The sequence below is a fragment of the Equus caballus genome, chromosome 13 (assembly GCF_041296265.1).
Source record: "Equus caballus isolate H_3958 breed thoroughbred chromosome 13, TB-T2T, whole genome shotgun sequence".
Classification (NCBI taxonomy): domain Eukaryota; kingdom Metazoa; phylum Chordata; class Mammalia; order Perissodactyla; family Equidae; genus Equus; species Equus caballus.
The window spans coordinates 28,019,896-28,041,595 of NC_091696.1; the positions used below are offsets into that span (position 1 = coordinate 28,019,896).

At 36.9% G+C, this 21,700-nt stretch overlaps 1 protein-coding gene across 13 annotated transcripts in view; it reads right to left on the reverse strand.

The window, feature by feature from the left end:
• The window catches only part of LOC100062082 (S-adenosyl-L-methionine-dependent tRNA 4-demethylwyosine synthase TYW1), a 214,316-nt gene that overhangs the window by 113,001 nt on the left and 79,615 nt on the right, over nt 1-21,700 (reverse strand). For all 13 annotated transcript variants that reach the window (XR_011424631.1, XR_011424630.1, XM_070231776.1 and 10 more), the window contains one exon: nt 2,541-2,650. Coding sequence is in view for 11 of the 13 variants with exons in the window: in XM_070231776.1 (XP_070087877.1) it covers nt 2,541-2,650 (110 nt within the window). In the remaining 2 variants the exon portion in view is untranslated. The remainder of the gene's footprint in view (nt 1-2,540; nt 2,651-21,700) is intronic.

Sequence of the window (21,700 nt, forward strand, 5' to 3'; positions counted from 1 at the left end):
ACGACAGAATTCTGCCAGCTGAAACTCTTCCCTAAATCTCCAGTTTGCTAGCCTACTCCATCAGATTTTTTTTTCTGACTCACAGAGCCTACACAAGCATGTGATCCAATTCCTTAAATCAATCTCTATTAATCTCTCTCTCCACACACACACCCCCACACAATGTCCTGTTGACTCTGTTTCTCTAGAGAACTCTAATACACTATCCAAAAGAAAATAAGGCTTTGCCTTGAAATTTATTTAAAAGGCATATGGTTTATTGGAAGTTCAACAATCAACAATATTAACTAAATCAACAATGAGTCCAAGAAAAGCTAGTCAAATTCCAGATGTGGAGACTTACAAGTTCTTCACCAGTTTCATTTAATCTTCCATAAGACGGCTAAGAGACACTGCTTTATCCAAATAAGAGAATGTAATTTGTTCAAAAAAAAAAAGGGGAGGGGGGAGTTTGAGACTAAAAGTCAAGATGAAATATTAAAATATTGATTAGCACCTTTGCAAATGTACAAAAATAAGCACAGACCTAAGACACACACAAATATGTACAGGTAAACTTTCCCTAGAAAATTCATAAAGAATAAAATAAAGGCATAATTATTGATATAATCATTGATAAAGGATATAACAATTATATTCTTTACAAAGATACTACTGATCTTGAATCAGCATTTGCACTCCTTTTCTCAATTTCTCATAAGAAATGAGAAGAGTAATAAGAAGTACTGTGGTATAACAAAAAATGTATTTGGTCTTTGTCCCTGGTTCCTGCCACAAAGCTCCTAAAATGCCTGCGATTTCCTGAGTGTCTTTTATCATTCATGAGAAGCCTCTTTTGAGTACACCTGAGTTTATGCTTATGCGGTAACTTAGGGTAGAATCCCTAAATAGCCTCTGAATGGGGCTCGTCCCCAGAAAGACCAAGTGATGAGAGGGTGGAATTTTCAGTCACACCCATGGGCCTGTGGGAAGGGGAAAAGGAGGCTACAGATTAAGCTTTATAAACACTCTTGAACAACAAGATCGTTCATGACTTTATAGCTTCCAGGTTGGTGAATGTACAGGAGGGTACTGTACCCCAATTCCATGGGGAAGCCCCTGGGCCCAGGACTCTTCCAGTCCTTGCCCTACGTACCTCTTCATCTAGCTATTCATCGGTGTCCTCTATCATATCCTTTATAATAAACTGATAAACATAGGGAAGTGTTTCTCTCAGTTCTGTGAGCCACTCTAACAAATTAATTGAATCCAAGGAGGAGGTTGTGGGAACCTCCAATTTATAGCTAGTCAGTCAAAAGCACAGGCAACACCCTGGCCTTGCTATTGGCATCTGAAGTAGAGGCAGTCTTATAGGACTGAACCCTCAACTTGAGAGGTCTGATGCTATCTCCAGATATTGTCAGAACTGAATTAAATTTATAGGACAGTCAGTGTTTACTGAGAACTGAAGAATTGATTGATGGTGTTGGAAAAAAACACACATCGGAAGCACCATAATCTCAAGAAGGAGTGACCTAAGAAAACAAATTTCTTCACATAAAGAATCACGTGATTTTTCAAAATGCTAATTATTAGAGTTTATAAAGACTCCTGCATATGATATTAGCACCACAAGGGTGCTTATAGCAAAACAACCTTGGTTGGAATTCATTCTTTATTTTTGCATGAGAAAGGAAAGGAGAATATAGGGGAGAAGGACTTAGAACTGGTAGGTAGAGACAGAAGCATACAGATTTAACAGGGAACCTAACAAATTTCAGTTCATCATCTGTAACTGTCTTTATAAACCCATCACTTTATAAGTCCACCACATCTATCTACCATAGTGGGTCTCAAGGTGTGGTCCCCAGCACAACATCAATATCACCTGGAAGTCTGTGAAATGCATATTCTTGGTCCCTACCTCAGCCTTACTGAACCATTCTCTGTGGAAGGAAACCAGGAATCTGTGTTTCAACAAGCCCTCCAAATGACACTAAAGCTTGAGAACTAGTAACCTATGGAAAGTCAAATATCTTTAACCATGAGACAGAACTAAATCATGAAATTCTAGAAACTGAGTGGCAGAATTTTACTACATCACAATGAAAAATGTGGAGGAAATTTTATTAATATTCTCTCTCCTCTTTTATATGGCATTTATTAAAAAATGCTTTCCTAATACTGTAACTGATATTTAAGAATTTTCCAATGATTTAAAATTTGCAGTCCAGTCATAAGGCTTATTTGTGCCCATCGAGATAGAACAATCGCAAAAGTTGTGAGGAAGTATGATGCTACATTCCCAGGCAAAACTTACAGGCTGAGTACGCCATATTATAAATTGCTAAACTTTGAATTAAATTTTCAGTTCTTCCATGAAATCAAATATGAAGTTATCAGTAAAAACTAAACAGGCCAAAATGTATATAATACTTCTATAGAGTTTTCACTTTGCCCTATGAAAATTTGCCAGAGGGGACAAAATCCTGACAAAGAGGCAATTCTCTACCAATTTAATTCAGGCTACTAACATTCCTTTGTAGATGGAAGATAAATACCTTTAAACTGCTTGATCATGCTCTGATGGTTTTCAATGGCTTCCTTTAAGATCATTTCAGGCTGGTCCATTTTCCACCGCCATTCAGTGCCCACTGGATTGGTGTGGTGTCTAGGAAAAGGAGGCAAAAGTTCTAAAAGACTCCCTGTAAAAAGATCTCAGCTAGTCATTTACTATAACGTAGTCCATAAAAATCACAAAATCAGAGTTGGTTTCCTTCTAAGAGCTCAGCTATTTATAGTTATATTTTCCAACTTATTTTAAGTCAGGACACCTAGCAGAGAGAAGTGGATAGAGAATTACCTTCCGGCCAAGATTGAGGTTTTAATCAGAACAATACAAAATGTGCAACCCTCCCTCCCAGCCACCCACCACCAGGCTAACAAGAATCCTGTAACAACTAACAGTAGAATATTGAGAATATTGCCTGAAGAGTTGCAAGATCATAGTGATAAACTCTTCCTGAGAGGCAGTGCAACGGGAAGACCTAAAGCTCATGATGGATCACACATTGAGGAAAAACTTCTAGCAAATCAGCCCCCATGCTGCACACAAGGTATCCCTAAAAGGTACCAACAATAAAGGCCTAGCAGAAAGGAAAGGTGTGCCGATTTGTAAACACAAAAAACATTCCCCTTAGTCTCTAATGTACTAAACAAGGTGTCTGACTTTAAACAAAAAAATTACGAGACATACAAAAAAGTAAGAAAAACAACACATTTCTAATAGACAAAGCAATCAACAGAACCAAATTCTTTTGACACAAGTGTTAGAACTATTTGAAAGGGAATTTTTAAAAACTGTGATAACTATGTTAAAAGCCCTAATAGAAAAGGTGGACAACATGGAAGACCAGATGGGTAAATTCAGCAGAGAGATGGAGACTGTAACACATAATCAAACAGAAATGCTAAAGATGAAAAAATAGGCCTTTGAAAGGCACAACAGTGGACTACAAACAGCTGAGGAGCGTAAAAACTTGGAGAGGCCAATGCAAATAAGCCAATTAAAACACAAAGGCAAAAAAGAAATTTTTGCAGTGAAAAAAGGACACAGCGTCCAAGAGCTGTGGGAAAATATCAAAATGTCACAAATATGTATAATTGGAATCCAAGAAGGGAAGAAGAGAGAACAAAACAGAAGAAATTGTAGAAAAATTACAGCCAACAATTTTTCAAAGTTAATGAGAAACCACCACAGATCCAAGAAGCTCACAGGACAAAAATCAGGATTATTTAAAAATAAGAAACAGCCTAAAAATACCATATTCAAACTGATGAAAACAAAAGAAAGTGAGAAAATCTTTAAGTTAGAGAAAAAAAGACACATTACAGAAGAACAAAGATAAAAATTACATCTGACATCTTATCAGAAAACAAATAAGCCAGACAAAATTATAATGATACCTGAGAAGAATGCTTAAAGGAAACAAAGGAACAAACAAACTTGTCAACCCGTTGGAAATATCTTTCAGAAATGGAGAAATAAAGACTTTTGCAGACAAAATCTGAGAGATCTCCTTGACAGAAAACCTATATTACAACACACAATAAAAGGAATTGCTCAGACAAAAGAAACAAGATACCAGATAAAAACCTGGATCTATACAAAGAAATGACAAATGTTAGAAAAGGAAAAAATAAGGAAATATAAAATTTACTCTTTTTTTTTTTACTTCTAATTGCTCTAAAAATAAGTGACAGTGTCACTAAAAGGAATACTGACATGGGCCAGCCCTGGTGGCCTAGTAGTTAAGTTCAGCACGCTCTGCTTTGATAGCCCAGGTTCAGTTCCCAAGTGCATACCTACACCACTTGTCAGTCAGTGGCCATGCTGTGGTGGCAGCACACTTACAAAAAAGAAAAACTGGCAATGGATGTTAGCTTAGGGTGAATCTTCCTCAGGAAAAAAGCAAACAAACAAAAAGAATACTGATGTATTGTGTGTTTACAGCTTATGTAAAAGTAAAACTTATGCCAACAATGGATGTACAGTGAATGCCAAAGGATGTAAAGAGGAATAGGGAATACACTGTTTTAAAGTTTTTACACTACACATGAAGTGGTATAATATTGTCTAGAGAGAAACTCTGATTAATTAAAGATATAAATTGTAAACCTTAAAGGAAGCTATAAGAATTTATAAAGGTATAAAGATAATAAACCAAGAATGGACATAAAATAAAATCATTACAAATGCTCAATTAACAAGCAACCAGGAAGAAAAAATAAAAGAACATGGAGAACAAATAGAAAACAGAAAGACTGTAGATTCCAATCAAATCATACCAATTATCATTTTAAAAATAAATAGTTTAAACACACCAAGTGAAAGACAGTGATTATCAGATGAACTTAAAATACAAGACCCAACTATATGAAGCCAGCATTACCCTAACACAAAAACCAGACAAAGACATTACAAGGAAAGAAAACTACAGAACAATATCCCCACGAACACAGACACAGAAGCCTAAACAAAACAAAACAAAACAGGGGCAAGCCCCATGCCCTAGTGGTTAAGCTGGGCGCGCACAACTTTGGCAGCCCAGGTTCTGTTCTTAGGCACAGACCTACACCACTCGTCAGTGGCCATGCTATGGCAGCAACCCACATACAAAATAGAGGAAGACTGGCACAGATGTTAGCTCAGGGGTAATCTTCCTCAGCAAAACAAAACAAAACAGGTAGCAAATCAAATGCATTAACATATATAAAAAGGATAATGTGTCACAACCAAGTAGTCTTTATTCCAGAAATACAAGCCTCTTTCAATATTCAAAACTCAATCACTGTATTTCGTCATATTCACAGAGTAAGGAAATAAAGAAATGTGCTAATTTAAATAGATGCAGAAGAAGTATGTAACAAAATTCAACATCTATTCATGATAAAAACTCTCAGCTAACTAGGAAAAGAAGGGAATTTCCTTAATCTCATGAAATGGACCAAAAAAATTACTCATAGCTAACATCAAACTTAAAGGTAAGGAATGAATGCTTTCCTCTTAGGATCAGAAACACGGTAAAATGTCCTTCCCCACCATTTTATTCAGCATGTAAATCTCGTGAAATAAGGCAAGAAAAAGAAAGGAAAAACTAAAACTCTCTTCACAAACAACATGATTATCTACTCTGAAAATTCAAAAGAATCTACAAAAAGTATACTAAAAATGATAAGAATTAGTAAGAAAGCCTAACAAGTGCACAAGATTCATGGTCAATATGTACAAATCAACTGTCTTTACATATACTAGCAATAAAAAACTATAATTTGTAACTCAAAAAAAAGAAAAACAACAAAAAAAATTATACACATAAGAATAAACCTAAAAATATATATGCAGCATCTGGATGCTGAAAACTGCAAACAACTAAGAATACAAGTGAAAGACCTAGACAAAAAGAGAGACCTAATGAACTCACGGACTGAAGATTCTATTGTTAAAAACCTATAGATTAAGGGAATCTCAATACTAACCCCAATTAGTAGACAGTGACAAGATGAGTCTAAAATCTATACATAGAAGCAAAAAACCCACAATGGCTAAACAATTTTAAACAAGGACAATCAAGATGGAAGATTCACAATAGCCAATTTCAAAAGACTCATAAACCTACAGGGATCAAGACAGTGTGACAAAGAGAGAGAGACAGAACAACAGAACGCAATGAGAGACCAGAAATATATGCACACATATACTGTCAATTGATTTTTGACAAGATGTAGAGGCGATTCAATGGAGAAAAGAGTCTTTTTCAACTGTTGCTAGAACAACTGAATATCCATAGGAAAAAGAAAAAAGAGCTTCTATCCATGCCTTGGACATCATCAGTAGTAAGACAAATTGATAGCATGAATCTTCTTATATGATGTCATGAGAAGGGGGTATATTTCACACACACAAAAATCCATAATCTAAATGTATCATTAAAAAAACCACAAGGCTGCTGCTGCCACAGTCACCACGGCCATGCTGATGGTGGTTGTTAAGACATCAGGAAAGTAAGCATACTTTCTGAAGATATACACTACACTATTTAAGGATTAAAAAAGTGCTCACTGAGGGGCAGGCCCAGTGATGCAGTGGTTCAGTTTGCGCACTCCACTTCAGTGGCCTGAGGTTCACGGGGTCAGATCCCGGGTGTGGAACTACACCCCACACATCAAGCCATGCTGTGGTGGTGTCCCACATGCAAATAAAGGAAGACTGCCACAGACATTAGCTGAGAGACAATCTTCCTCAAGCACAAAGAGGAAGATTGGTAACAGATGTTAGCTCAGTGCCACAATTCCTCACCAAAAAAAAGAGGGGAAAAAAGTACTTGCTGAAAATGATGTCAGCATCATGATGGAGTGAGCTCTTCCCTTAGACTCTGGTCCTAAGATACAACAAACTAAACATTCATAAACCAACAGAAGAAATTCATGCCACACAACAGACATCTGAGAGTCTCTTGCAGCCATACATGTAAAGGGGGAGGTGCTGGACCCTCCAGGAAGCAATAGAAAGAGGTAAAGCAATATCCTCTGCCTCCCCGAACTAAGGTGACCTGGGGCATGGGACTATGTTCAGCTCTGAAAACACAGAGGGTAGGGAGCAGTCATCTGCAGGAACACCTCTGGAATTGGAGTTGAGTCCGAGTGCTGGGAAATGCTCCACAAGGAAGAGGCTAAGCAATTGTGGAGGCATATTCACCAAGCCAGGCAGCTCAGGAGGGCAGAGAGCAAGGGCAAAGAGGGAGTACCCCCAGGATCATGTACATGAAAGCAAGAACTCCTCCTCCTGCGTGGCACACCAGCTCCACTGGTTGGCCAGGGCCAGGGAGTGCCACAAGAGCACTGGCACATACACTATGTAAAGCAGTGGCAGCCAGCACGCAAACGCAGAAGGGCCCTGTTATCAGAGCTTCCAAGGACAGGAGCAGCTAACGGGGATCACTGAAGGCTCAGAATGCACATCTCCTACCCTACCCCAGTGGCAGCAGGTGGAATCTGCAACCAGATAGTACCACTATGAGACAGAATAAATCCATACCATCAAATAGTATGAGGACACATATTAACATTCCAGACGGGAAGGAAAATGACAAGCACCCAGAAATCAATCCGAAAGGCATGGAAATTGACAATCCATGTCATAGATAACTGAAAATAGCTGTCATAAAAAGACACAACAAAATACAAAAAAACTCTGAAAGACAGTTCAATGAAATCAAGAATAAAATTAATCAATACAGGGAATCCTTTATAAAAGAGATTAACACATTAAAGAAATACCAATCAGAAACGTTGGAAATTAAAAATACAATGTATGAGATAAAGAAAAATGTGGAGTCCTTAAATAACACAGCTGATATTATGGAGGAGCGAATCAGCAATCTTCAGGACAGAAATATAGAAATGCTTCAGACGGAGAACAGAGAACTAAAATGAAAAAGAAATGGAAGAAATTCTCCAAGAAGTACATGGCTCAATTAGGAAATGCAACATAAGGATTATAGGTATTCAAGAGGGAGATGAGAGGAAGAAAGGAACAGAGACCTTGTTCAAAGAAATAATAGATTAGAACTTCCCAAGCCTGGGGAAAGAGGTGGAATTACAAGAAAAAGAAACTAATATAACTTCTAATCACATCAATGTAAAAAGTTCTTCAAGGCATACATTAGGAAATGTGGCAAAAGTCAATGACAAAGAAAAAAAAATATTGAGGGCAGCACGGCAGAAGAAAATAATCCACAAAAGGACCCCTATCAGGATTTCAGTGCACTCTTCCATAGAAATCTTACAGGCTAGGAGAGAGTGGAGTGAGATATTCAAAATTCCAAAAGAGAAAAACGTTCAGCAAAGAATACTCTACCCAGTAAAAATATCCTTCAGATATGATGGAGAAATAACAACTTTCCCAGATAAACAAAAGCTGAGGGAGTTCATCGCCACAAGACCCTGCCCTACAAGAAATGATCAAGAAGGCCCTCATACCTGAAAAAAAAGAAAAAGGTTTACAAAGCCATGAGCAAGGTGGTAAATAGGAAGACAAAATCAGAAAATTGCAGTTTTCTATCAGAACGGGTTAGCAAACAATTATAACAATAAAGATGGAAGGAACAAAAACAGAAAAAATAACTACACTCACTTCATTTTAATCACAAACTCACAACACAAAACAGAATCAGCTGTGACAATAACTTAGGGGAAGAGGAAAAGGATGGACTCTACTTAGAATAAGGAAATAGGCTAACAGAAAATGGACTATCTCATTTATGAGATCTTTCATACAATCTCCATGGTAACGACTAAACAAAAAGTCAGAAAAGAGACACAAATGGTTAAGTAAAGGTAAAAATGAGACAGCCTTCATAGAGAACCATCAAACTGAACTGGTAGTCTGAAATACACAGGATGACAAAGCAGATAGAAGAAGAAGGAGAAAAGAAGTGATAAAATGTCAGCATTAGCCCTCATGTATCAATAATCACTCTAAATGTAAATGGATTGAATACTCCAATCAAAAGACACAGAATGCATGGATGGATTAAAAAACAAGCCCCAACGATTTATCCCGCATCCAGGAAATACATCACAGCTTTAAAGACAAACACAGGGTCACTGAAGGGATGGAAGATGATACCAAGGTAATGGCAAACTAAAGAAAGCAGGTGTTGCCATACTTATACCACACAAAGTAGACTTCAAGACAACAAAGGCAATGAGAGAGCTTTGGAGTGACGTCAGCAACATGGCAGAGAGAGCTCTCCCGTTAAATTCTCACCTCTAAGACACAACAAGAAGGACAGTGATATACGAACAGAGGACATTCACACACCACAAAAGACGTCTGAGAGACCCACACAGTCCTATGTCTAAAGTAGGAGGTGCTGGACGCCTGCATGTAGTCAAAGGAGGTAAGGAAATCTCCTCCACATCCTGAGCACGACCCTGGGACTGAGTACATATCAGAGAGGACAGGGGGGTGAGGGTGGCCCTCTGTGAGAACACCATCACTCTACAAGGTCCCTCACAACCCAAGGGAAAGCCCCACACAGAGGTGTCCAGCAAGTGTGAGCATGTATTCAACAAGTTAGCACTCCAAGAGACCACATAGTGAGGGCAGAGTGAGAAGCCCCTGGATCACACAGGCAAAAGAAACTGCCAGTCTCCTTGATCGGTACTGCACTTCAGCTGATCAAGAAAAGCAGTGGCTGTGAGCTGAGCCAGGATTGTGACAGGCTCAGAATACACAGATCTTGACCCCGACCCAGTGGCAGCAGGTGGAAGGTGCAACCAATAATTACCACTATGTGGAGGCACAAATACACACTGTCAAGCAATATGAAAAAATATATTAAATCTCCAGCTCAGAAGGAAAATGACAAGTACCCAGAAATCACTCCTGAAGGCACAGAAATCTATAACATAACTGAAAGAGAACTCAAAATACATATCATAAAAAAACTCAACAAGAAACAAGAAAACTCAGAAAGACAGTTCAATGAAATCAGGAACTTCTCCATAAAAGGGATTGAGACTATAATGGAGAATCAATCAGAAATATTGGAGATGAAAAACACAATGGTTGAGATTAAGAAAAATATAGATTCCCAGAACAACAGAGCTACTATGATGGAGGAAGGAATAAGCAATCTTGAGGACAGAAATATAGAAATGCTTCAGATGGAAGATGAGAGAGAACTAAGACCAAAAAGAAATGAAGAAATTCTGCAAGAAATATCTGACTCAATTAGGAAATGCAACATAAGGATTACAGGTATGGCAGATGGAGAAAAGAAGGATAATGGAGCAGAAAGCTTGTTCCAAGTAATAGCTGAAAACTTCCCTAACTTGAGGAAAGGGCTGGAAAAACAAGTGAAAGAAGCCAATGGTCTCCTAACTATATCAATATAAAAAGACCTTCTCCAAGGCACATAGTAGTCAAGCTGGTAAAGGTCAATGACAACGAAAAATATTAAGAGCAGTAAGGCAAAAGAAAATAACTTACAAAGGAACCCATATCAGGCTTTCAGGAGATTTCTCAGCAGAAACCTTAAAGGCTAGGAGGGACTGGAATGATACCTTCAAAATTCCAAAAGATAAAATAACTTACAGCCAAGAATACTCTATCCAGTTAAAACATCCTTCAGATATGATGGAGAAATAAAAACTTTCCCAGACAAACAAAGCCTAAGGGAGTTCATTGCCCTAAAAGCCCACCCTACAAGAAATCTTTAAGAAGGACCTCATACCTGAAAAAGGAAAAAAAAAGAAATGGGGTTACAAAGCTCTGAGCAAGGAAAGAAATCGGTAGAAAAAATCAGAAAATTGCAGCTTTCCATCAGAACTGGTTAGCAAACATTTAATTACGACATTAATGATAAAGGAAAGGAAAATATCAAAAATAAATATAATTTTGTTGTTTTAATCAGAAACCCACAACACAACATGGAATAAGATGCTACAATAACAACTTAGAGGGGGTGGAGGAAAGGGATGGAATCTGCTTAGTCGAAAGAAATAACAGGCTATGAGAAAATGGACTACCTCATCTATGAGATTTTTTATACAAACCTCATGGTAATCACTAAACAAATAATTGGAGGAGCAGAGACACAAATGAAAATTAGGAGAAAACTAAGAAAACCATCACAGAAAAGTACTTAACTGAATTAGTAGTATGAAATACATGGGATGAGAAACAAAGGAAACGAAACAGAACCAGAAAATAAGTGATAAAATCACAGCTTTGAGCCCTTATATATCAATAATCACCCTAAATGTAAATGGATTGGATTCTGCTATCAAAAGACAGAGTGGTGGGATGGATTAAAAACCAAGATCCAACAATATGCTGCCTCCAGGAAACATATCTCAGCTCCAAAGACAAACACAGAGCACAGGTATGGAAGACAATACCCTAAGCTAAAAGCAGACAAAACAAAGCAGGTATTGCCATACTTATATGAAAGTAGACTTCAAGACAAAACAGGGAAAGAGAGACAAAGAGGGGAAGAATATAATGGTAAAAAGGACACTACAAGAAGAAGACATAACAATTATAAACATATATGCACCCAACACGGCAGTACCAAAGTACATAAACTAACTATTGACAAACTAAAAGGAAATTTAGCAACAACATAACAATAGTAGGGGATCTCAACACCCCACTTGCATCAATGGCTACGTCATCCAGACAGAAAGTCAACAAGGAAACAGAAGAATTACACAAAAGACTAAACCAAATGAACTTAATATATATAGAGAACACACCATGCCAAAACAGCAGAATACACAGTCTTCTCAAGTACACGTGGAACATTCTCAAAGATAGACCATGTGCCGGGGAACAAGGTAAGCCTCAATAAGTTTAAGATTGAAATCAAGCAACTTTTGCAACTATACTGCAATGAAACTAGAAATAAACTACAAGAAAACAGCTAGGAAAAGGACAAAAATGTGGAGACTAAACAACAGGCTACTGAACAACCAATGGATCACTGATGAACTTAAATGAGAAATCAAAAAATATCTGGGAACAAATGAGAACAAAAACCCACCATACCAACTCATATGGGATACAAGAAAAGCGGTCCTATGAGGGAAATTCACTGCAACACAGGCCCACATTAACAAATAAGAGAAACCTCAAATAAGCAATCTCAAACTACACCTAACAGAATTAGAAAAAGAACAAACAAAGCCCAAAGTCAGCAGAAGGAGAGAAATAATAAAAATTAGAGCAGAAATAAATGAAAATGAAACAAAAAAGACAATAGAAAAGATCAACGAAACAAAGAGCTGGTTGTTTGAGAAGATAAAATTGGCAAACCCTTAGGCAGACTCACTAAGAAAAAAAGAGAGAAGGCTCAAATAAATAAAATTAGAAGTGAAAGATGAGAAATAACAGTGCATAGCACAGAAATACAAAAGATTATAATACTATGAAAAAGTATATGCCAACAAATTGGACAATCTAGAAGAAATGACAACTTCTTAGACTCATACAACATTACAAAACAGAATCAAGAAGAAATAGAGAATCTTAATAGACCAATCACAAATAAGAGATTGAAACAGTAATCAAAAACCTCCCCAAAAATAAAAGTCCAGGACCAGATGGCTTCTCTGGAGAATTCTACCAAACATTCAAAGAAGATTTAATACATACCCTTTTCAAACTATTCCAAAAAATTGAAAAAGACAGCACATTCTACGAGGCCAACATAACCCTGATCCCAAAGCCAGACAAGAACAACACAAAGAAGGAAAATTAAAGGTCAGTATTGCTGAATGAACATCGATACAAAAATCCTCAATAAAATATGGCAAACTGAATACAGGAATACATTAACAGGATCATAGAACATGATCAACTGGGATTTATACCAGGAATGCAGGGATAGTTCAACATCCACAAATCAATCAACGTGATACACCACATTAACAAAATAAGGAATAAAAAGCACATGATCATCTCAATAGATGCAGAGAAAGCATATGACAAGATCCAACAGCCATTTATAATAAAACTCTCAATTAAATGGGTATAGATGGAAAGTATCTCAACAGAATAAAAGCCATATATGACAAACCCACCGCCAACATCATACTCAACGAGGAAAAACAAAAGCTAATCCTCTGAGAACAGCAACAAGACAAGGGTACCCAGTCTCACCACTCTTATTCAACATTGTACTGGAGGTTTTGGCCAGAGTAATCAGGCAAAAAAAAAGAAAGAAAGAAAAGCTATCAAAATTGGCAAGGAAGTGAAACTCTCCCTGTGTGCAGACACAATGATTTTATATACAGAAAACCGTAAAGAATTCATTGGAAAACTGTTAGAAATAATGAACGACTACAATCAAGTTGCAGGGTACAAAAATCAGTTGCATTTCTATACTCTAATAACAAACTAACAGAAAGAGAACTCAAGATTACCATCCCATTTACAATTGCAACAAAAAGAATAAAATATCTAGGAATAAATTTAACCAAGGAGGTGAAAGGCACATAAAATAAAAACTCTAAGATGTTAGTGAAAGAAATTGATAATGAAATGAAGAAATGGACTGATATTCCATGCACATGGATTGGAAGAATAAACAGTTAAAATGTCCATACTACCTGAAGCAATCTACAAATTCAATGCAATATCAAATAGAATCCCAATGACATTCTTCATGGAAACAGAAGCAAGAATCCTAAAATTCACATAGGGCAACAAAAGACCCCGAAGAGCTAAAGCAATACTGAGAAAAACAAACAAAACTGAAGGCAGCCCAATCCCTGATTTCAAAATACACTACAAAGCTATAGTAAACAAAAGAGCATGGTACTGGCATAAAAACAGACACACAGATCAATGGAACAAAACTGAAAGCCCAGCAATAGAGTCTCACATCTGTGGACCGCTAATCTTCAACAAAAGATCCAAGAACATACAATGACAAAAGGCAAGTCTTTTCAATAAATGGTGTTGGGAAAACTGGACAGCCACACACAAAAGAATGAAAGTAGACCTATATCTTTTGCCATCACAAAAATTAACTCAAAATGGATCAAAGACTTGATGGTAAGAGCCGAAACCATAAAATTCCTAGAAGAAAATATAGGCAGTATATACTCTTTGACATTGGTCTTAGAGAACCTTTTCAAATACCATGTCTACTCAGACAAGGAAAACAAAAGAAAAAATAAACAAATGCAACTCATCAAACTAAAGAGTTTCTGCAAAGCAAAGGAAACCAGGAAGAAAGCAAAAAGACAACCCACCAACTGGGAGAAAATATTTGCAAATCATATATGCGACAAGGGGTTAATCTCCAAAATATATAAAGACTTCACACAACTCAACAACAGTAAGAACAACTGGATCAAAAAGTGGGCAGATGATGTGAACAGACATTTTTCCAAAGAAGATATACAGATGGCCAACAGGCACATGAAAAGATGTTCAACATCACTAACCATCAGAGAAATGCAAATCGAAACTACACTGAGATATCACCTTGGACCAGTTAGCAGCAGCAAGGCAAAAAATAACAAGTGTTGGAAAGGTTGTCATGAAAAGGGAACCCTCATACACTGCTGGTAGGAATGCAAACTGGTGCAGCCACTCTAGAAAATAGTATGGAGTTCCCTAAATTTTATAATTGAAATACCATATGACCCCACTATCCCAATGTGTATTTATCCAAAGCACTTGAAATCAACAATTCAAAGAGACTCATGCACCCCTATGTTCACTGCAGCATTATTCATAATAGTCCAGATGTGGAAGCAACTCACCTGCCCAGTGACTGATGAATGGATAAAGAAGATGTGTATACACACACACACACACACACACACACACAACTGTAGTACTACTCAGCCATTAAAAATAAAGACAAAATCATCCTATTTGCACCAACATGGTTGGACTTTGAGGGTATTATGTTAAGTGAAATAAGCAAGACAAAGACAAACACCATACGATTTTACTTATATCTGGAAGATAAACACATGGACAAAGAGAACAGATCAGTGGTCACCAGAGGGCAAGGGGGTTGGAGGGTGGGCATAAGGGGTAAAGGGGGCACATATATATGGTGACTGACAAATAAAAATGTACAAGTGAAATTTCGCAATGTTATAGACTATTATGACCTCAATGAAAACATAAAAGCACTTGCTAAAAACAAAAAACACCAAACACAAATTGAGAGACCTACAAAATACCTAACCAATGTTTTTCAAAAGTGTCAAGGCCATGAAAAACAAGGAAAACTAAGGAACTAGAAAAGACTAAAGAAACAACTACTAAATGTGATGTGGGATACTGGACTGGTTCCTGGAACAGAAAAAAGACAGTAACGGAAAAACTGGAAAAATCTAAATAGTCTCCAGTTTAATTAATTGCATTGTATCAATGTGTTTCCTGATTTTGACCACTGTTCTATGGTCAAGGACGATGTTAACTTTAGGGAAAGACAGATGAAAGGTATACTGGAACTCTCTATGCTACCTTTGCAACCTGTCATATAAGAAAAGGTTTGCTTTTCTTAAAAAGCTATACACTGGGGGGGCTGGCCCCGTGGCCGAGTGGTTAAGTTCGCGCGCTCCGCTGCAGGCGGCCCAGTGTTTCGTCGGTTCGAATCCCGGGCGCGGACATGGCACTGCTCATCAGACCACGCTGAGGCAGCGTCCCACATGCCACAACTAGAGGAACCCACAACGAAGAATACACAACTATGTACCGGGGGGCTTTGGGGAGAAAAAGGAAAAAATAAAATCTTTAAAAAAAAAAAAGCTATACATTGGGGGTTAAGTTCATGTGCTCTGCTTCAGTGGCCCCCAGTTTCTCCAGTTTGAATCCTGGGCGCAGACATGGCACCGCTGGTCAAGCCACGCTGAGACAGCATCCAACATGCCACAACTAGGACCCACAACTAAAAATACACAACTATGTACTGGGGGGCTTTGGGAGAAAAAGGAAAAATAAAAATCTTAAAAAAAAAAAAGAAAAGAAAAAGAAGATTGGCAACAGATGTTAGCTCAGGTGCCAATCTTTTTTTTTTTTTTTAAAAAAAAGGAGCTATACATTGATGGAAACACAGGAAAGAAGTACTAGCATTCATATCCCGAAGTATATATTGATATAATTTGCATCCAAAATACATACTCAAAAATGCAAACAACACTTTGTGCATCGGAATATTAATTACACAGCTAGCTATAACAGCAATTAAAGATTATATCTGCAAAAAATAAACCTATCTTGGTCGTGATCTTTCGTCACTGCTTTTCAATACTAAACTTAGTATTTTAATATGTTGCTTAGCATTTTACATCCATGCTCATAAGTGAAACCGCACTGCAATTTTTGTTTTTCATGCTGTTCTTCTCTGGGTTGGTATCAAGGTTACAATAGCTTCTTAAAATGAGAAGGGAAGAGTTCCCTCTTTCTTTGCTATCAGGAGAATTCCTTTTCCTTGAATGTTTGCTAGAACTTACTTAGGCCATCTAGGCCTCTTCCTTTCTGATATGAGTTGTAACTACTTATTCAATTACTGTAGTGATTAAAGGAGTATTTAGAATAACATTCTTCTTGTATTACTTTGGATAATCTAAATTTATAAGGAATTTGGCTACTTTTCTAAATTTTCACTTAGTTAATTGCCTTTAATCTTTATAGCATCTATAGTTACATGTCCTCTTTCATTTACAGTTAATATTATTTGTTCCCTCTCTCCATTTTTGATCTTACAAATACAATCATAAATAAAACCTCTACCAATTCCAATCATATTTGAAATCTCCACACATACATATGTAATGCCTAATGACCAGTTCTTTAATTCAGCCAACTGAGAGTTTTGTTTACTTGTTTTATAATTTGTGTATTTATTTTCTATTTATCTCCTACCAGAGCAAAAGTGCACATGGGAAAATCTGAGGGGCAGTTTAAGTTCATTTGCCTAAAAACAAACTAAACACCATATCCAGGCCAAGAAAAACCAAAAAGAAAAGGAAGCAATCAACAGAGTGAAAAGGTAACCTATAAAATGGGAAAAAATATTTGTAAACCATCTATCAGATACGGGGTTAATATCCAAAATATATAACAAACTCGTCTAACTCAATAGCAAAACCACCAATAACTCAACTTAAAAATGAGCAAAGAACTTGAACAGACATTTCTCCAAATCAGATGTTCAAAAGATGCTCAACATCACTATCATCAGGGAAATGCAAATCAAAACCACAGAGATATCACTTCACATCCATTACTATGACCACTATGAAAAAAACAGACAATAGGGACTGAAACAGTGGCATAGCGGTAAAGTTCACATGCTCAACTTTGGTAGCCCAGGGTTTGCCAATTCAGATCCCAGGTGTGGACCTACGCACCGCTTATCAAGCTAGGTTGTGGCAGGTGTCCCAGATATAAAGTAGGGTAAGATGAACACATATGTTAGCTCAGGGCCAATCTTCCTCAGCAAAAAGAGGAGGATTGGCAGTAGATGTTAGCTCAGGGCTCATCTTCCTCAAAAAAAAGAAAAAGGGGAATTACAATCACAACTAAAAGAATACAGTACATAAGAATAAATATAACCAAGGAGGTGAAGGACTTACACAATGAAAACTATAGGACATTACTAAAGAAATTGATAATGATGTAAAGAGACGGAAAGAGATTCCATGCACATGGATTGGAAGAATAAACATAGTTAAAAGGTCCATACTAGCCAAAGCAACCTACAGATTCAATGCAATCTCAATCAGAATCCCAATGACATTCTTCATGGAAATAGATCAAAGAATCTTAAAATTAATATGGGGCAACCAAAGACCTCGAATTGCTAAAGCAATCGTGAGAAAAAAGAACAAAGCTGGAGATATCAGAATCCCTGACTTCAAAATACACTACAAAGCCATAGTGATCAAAACAGCATGGTACTGGTACAAAGACAGACAAACAGATCAATGAAACAGAACCAAAAGCCCAGAAACAAAACCGCACATCCACGGACAGCTAATCTTCCACAAAGGTGCCAAGAACATACAATGGAAAAAAGATAGTCTCTTCAATAAATGGTGTTGGGAAAAGTGGACAGCCACATGCAAAAAGAATGAACGTAGACCATTATCTCATGCCACATACAAAAATAAACTCAAAATGGATTAAAGACTTAAAGATAAGTCCTGAAACCATAAAACTCCTGGAAGACAATAAAGGTAATACACTCTTTATCCTTGAACTTAAAAGGATCTTTTTGAATGCCATGTTTTCTCAGACAAGGGAAACAGAAGAAAAAATAAACAAATGGGACTTCATCAGACTAGAGAGCTTCTGCAAGGCAAAAGAAACTAGGATCAAAACAAAGAGACAACCCACCAATTGCTAGAACATATTTGCAAATCATATATCAGACAAGGGGTTAATCTCCATAATATATAAGGAACTGAACAATAAAAAAAACAAACAGCCCAATCAAAAAATGGGCAGAGGAGATGAACAGACAGTTTTCCAAAGAAGATACACAGATGGCCTATAAACACATGAAAAGATGTTCAACATCACTAATCATCAGGGAAATGCACATCAAAACTACACTAAGATACCACCTTATGCCTGTTAAAATGGCTATAATCACTAAGACTAAAAATAACAAATGTTGGAGAGGGGGTATGGAGAAAAGGGAACCCTCATAGACTGCTGGTGGGAATGCAAACTGGTGCAGCCACTATGGAAAACAGTATGGAGATTTCTCAAAAAATTAAAAATAGAACTACCATACGACCCAGCTATCCCACTACTGGGTATCTATCCAAAGAGCTTGAAGTTGGCAATTCCAAAAGTCCCATGCACCCCAATGTTCATTGCAGCATTATTTACAATAGTCAAGACATGGAAGCAATCTAAGTGCCCATCAACAGATGAGTGGACAAAGAAGATGTGGTATATATACAATGGAATACTACTCAGCCATAACAAAAGAAGAAAATCGTACCATTTGCAACAACATGGATGGACTTTGAGGAAATTATTTTAAGTGAAATAAGCCAGATAGAGAAGGACAATCTTTGTATGACTGCACTCATACGAGGAATTTAAAAATGTAGACAAAGAGAACAGATTAGTGGCTACCAGGGGAAAGGTGGGGTGGGGGGTGGGCACAAAGGGTGAAGGGGTGCACCTACAACACGACTGACAAACAATAATGTACAACTGAAATTTCACAAAATTGTAACCTATCATTAACTCAATAAAATTTTTTTTTAAAATGTGCTCTCTCTCTCTCTCTCTCTCTCTATATATATATACAACAAAATATTATACAGCCTTGAAAAAGAAGGAAATCCTGCGATACATGACAACACGAATTAATCTGGGGCACATTATACTAAATGAAATAAGCAAGACACAGAAGGACAAATACTGCATGATGCCATTTATATGAGGTATATGAAATAGTCAAACACATAAAAGCAGAGGGCACATTGGTCGCTGCCAGGGTCTAGAGGAGGGGGAAACGGGGAGTTGCTATTCAAAAGGTATAAAGCTTCGGTTATGCAAGATTATCAAGTTCTAGAGATATCTGTCATATAACATTATAATTAACAATATGTATTATACACTGAAATTTTTGTTATGAGGGTAGATCTCATGTTAAGTGTTCTTACCACAATAATAATAATAAAACATTGCTTTGGAGTTACATCATGATTACATTACCTCATGATCTTACTAAACATAGGGAATGAGGACATTTTTGAGGCAGGTACACACCTTAGTAACTACTTTAAAAACAAAAGGCTCTTTAAATATATTTCTGGGGCTGGCCCGGTGGCGCAGTGGTTAAATGCACACCTTCCGCTTCGGCGGCCCAGGGTTTGCCAGTTCGGATCCCCGGTGCAGACCTATGCACTGCTGGTCAAGCCATGATGTGGCACGCAACCCACATAAAATAGAGGAAGATGGGCACCGATGTTAGCTCAGGGCCAGTCTTCCTCAGCACAAAGAGGACAACTGGCAGCAGATGTTAGCTCAGGGATAATCTTCCTCAAAAAAAAAAAAAAATATATATATATATATACACACACATATTTTCCTCTCCTGATTTCCAAATAATGATTTAATTTAGTAGATTAAAAATCAAGTTCTAAAGCTTATGTACTTTGATGTGAAAAGATCACAGGAAAAAAAAAGTCACAAACAAGCAAAAAGGAAATGTAAGAATAAGTTCTATGGTGGTGACTGGAGTTGGAAGTATCAGCAAAAACTCATAGATTTGAGGTTTTGTACTCTTACATACACAGACCAAGATACATATATACATACACATATGTCCTACTTTTATCCACTGAGAGGGCCTAGAAGCACTAACACTCCAACTGAAATGAACACATCATGCATCCAAATTTTGGATTCTAAATACCATTCTTTAGTAAAAGGAACTAGGGCTCCTTAAAGAAGTGATTGATTCCAGGGCTAGGCAGGAAAAACACAAGATGAGCCTGGACCCTCTCCAGCATCAGAAAATACAGAAGTGTTTTAAAAAGAAACAAACCAAAGATACAGAAGCCAACCCAAAAGAGTTTCCAATGGCTAAAGCCGGAAAAATATGAGCAATAAAATGAATAGTAATAGCACTGGATTATAACCAAAGGAATAAAGATCCTTGAGCCCAAATTAATATAAATAACTTAATAAATAAATAGAGGGAGAAGTAACTCTTCCTTAGAAAGGAATTTCAATTTTTAAATGCAAAACAAAAAGAAAGAAAAAACAGCCATGAGAATACCAAAGTAATAACTGATGCAGGTAAGATAAACTGATGAATGAAAAATTTAGTGGGCAAAAGATCAAGGAGAAACAGTATATTTGCATATCCGCAAAGTATCTATCCCCTAAAATATTTATTAATTACAAAATACTATTATTATTTTTAGTTTTTATTTTATTATTTATTTTTACACCATAAAAAAATATTTTTATGATGTAACTTTACACTTCAAAACCTGGAAGACACTACTTTAATCAATTAATGAAGGTTAACATCACCAGTAATAAGACATACTGATATCAGGTACTCCCTAATATGACATGCTGAGGTCACATCACTTCTATGGTACTCTTTCCAAAATCCGTAACTTCACTCTAACCATGAGAAAACAACAGACGAAACCAAATTGAGGGACATTCTACAAAATATCTGACTAGTACTCTTCAAAAGTGTTGAAGTCATAAAAGACAAAGACAGACTAAAGAACCATGGCAAACCGGAGAAAACTAAAGAGACATGACACCTACATGGGATGTGGGATCCTGAAATGGATCTTGAAAGAAAAAGGACATTAGTGGAAAAATCAATGAAACTCAAATAGTTTCCAGTTTAATTAATGGAACTGCATCAATGTTAATTTCTTGGTTTTGATAACTGTTCCATGGTTAAGTAAGGTCTTACATTAGAGAAAGCTGGATGAAGGATACACAGGAACTCTACTATCTTTGTAACTCTTCTGTAAATCTAAAATTATTTCAAAACAAAAAGTTTAAGAATATAAGATTTTAATGGTAGAGCAAGAGTCTTCTATTAAGAAAGAATTAAAACAGGATCATAAAACAGTGGAGAATAACTTCAACCATGTTAAATAAAAAAAGGGAAAGATTTAG